The sequence below is a fragment of the Gekko japonicus genome, unplaced genomic scaffold (genome assembly GCF_001447785.1).
Source record: "Gekko japonicus isolate JY-2015 unplaced genomic scaffold, Gekko_japonicus_V1.1 scaffold1183, whole genome shotgun sequence".
Classification (NCBI taxonomy): Eukaryota; Metazoa; Chordata; class Lepidosauria; order Squamata; family Gekkonidae; genus Gekko; species Gekko japonicus.
In genome coordinates, this window is record NW_015167574.1 from 245,398 (window position 1) to 245,839 (window position 442).

Sequence of the window (442 nt, forward strand, 5' to 3'; positions counted from 1 at the left end):
CGGCTGGTAGAGCTCCCCGCAGGCCGCGTAGGGCGGGGGCGGCGGGGAGTAGAGGTGCTCCATCTCGCTGGCGGAGGGCGCCATGGCGCAGCCCAGCGGGTTGGGGGAGCCCGACGAGGCGGCCGAGGAGGCGGCGGCCGAAGACGACGACGAGGCGGCGGAGGAGGAGGCGGGGGCGGCCACCCCCTGGAGGATGCTGGCGCTGACCAAGTTGAGGAGGCCGTCGGGCGGGTAGCAGCCGGCGCCGGGGTACTGCGGGTCGATGGAGAACTTGCCCATGTAGGTGAAGGGCTGGCCGCGCGGCGGCGGCGGGGCGAAGGGGCTGCTGCTGCTGCTGCAGGCGTAGGGCAGCTCCAGGGGCCGCTTGTCGCTCATCTCCACGCCGATCAGGCCATCTGGAGGGAAAGGGGAGGGGGGGGGAGAAGAGAAAGGCGGCGCGTCA

The 442-nt window shown here is 73.5% G+C and overlaps 1 protein-coding gene across 1 annotated transcript in view; it reads right to left on the bottom strand.

The window, feature by feature from the left end:
• EGR2 (early growth response 2) overlaps positions 1–442 on the bottom strand; it is a 2,357-nt gene that overhangs the window by 765 nt on the left and 1,150 nt on the right. The window contains exon 2 of the mRNA XM_015413860.1: positions 5–395. Within this exon, the coding sequence (XP_015269346.1) occupies positions 5–395 (391 nt within the window). The remainder of the gene's footprint in view (positions 1–4; positions 396–442) is intronic.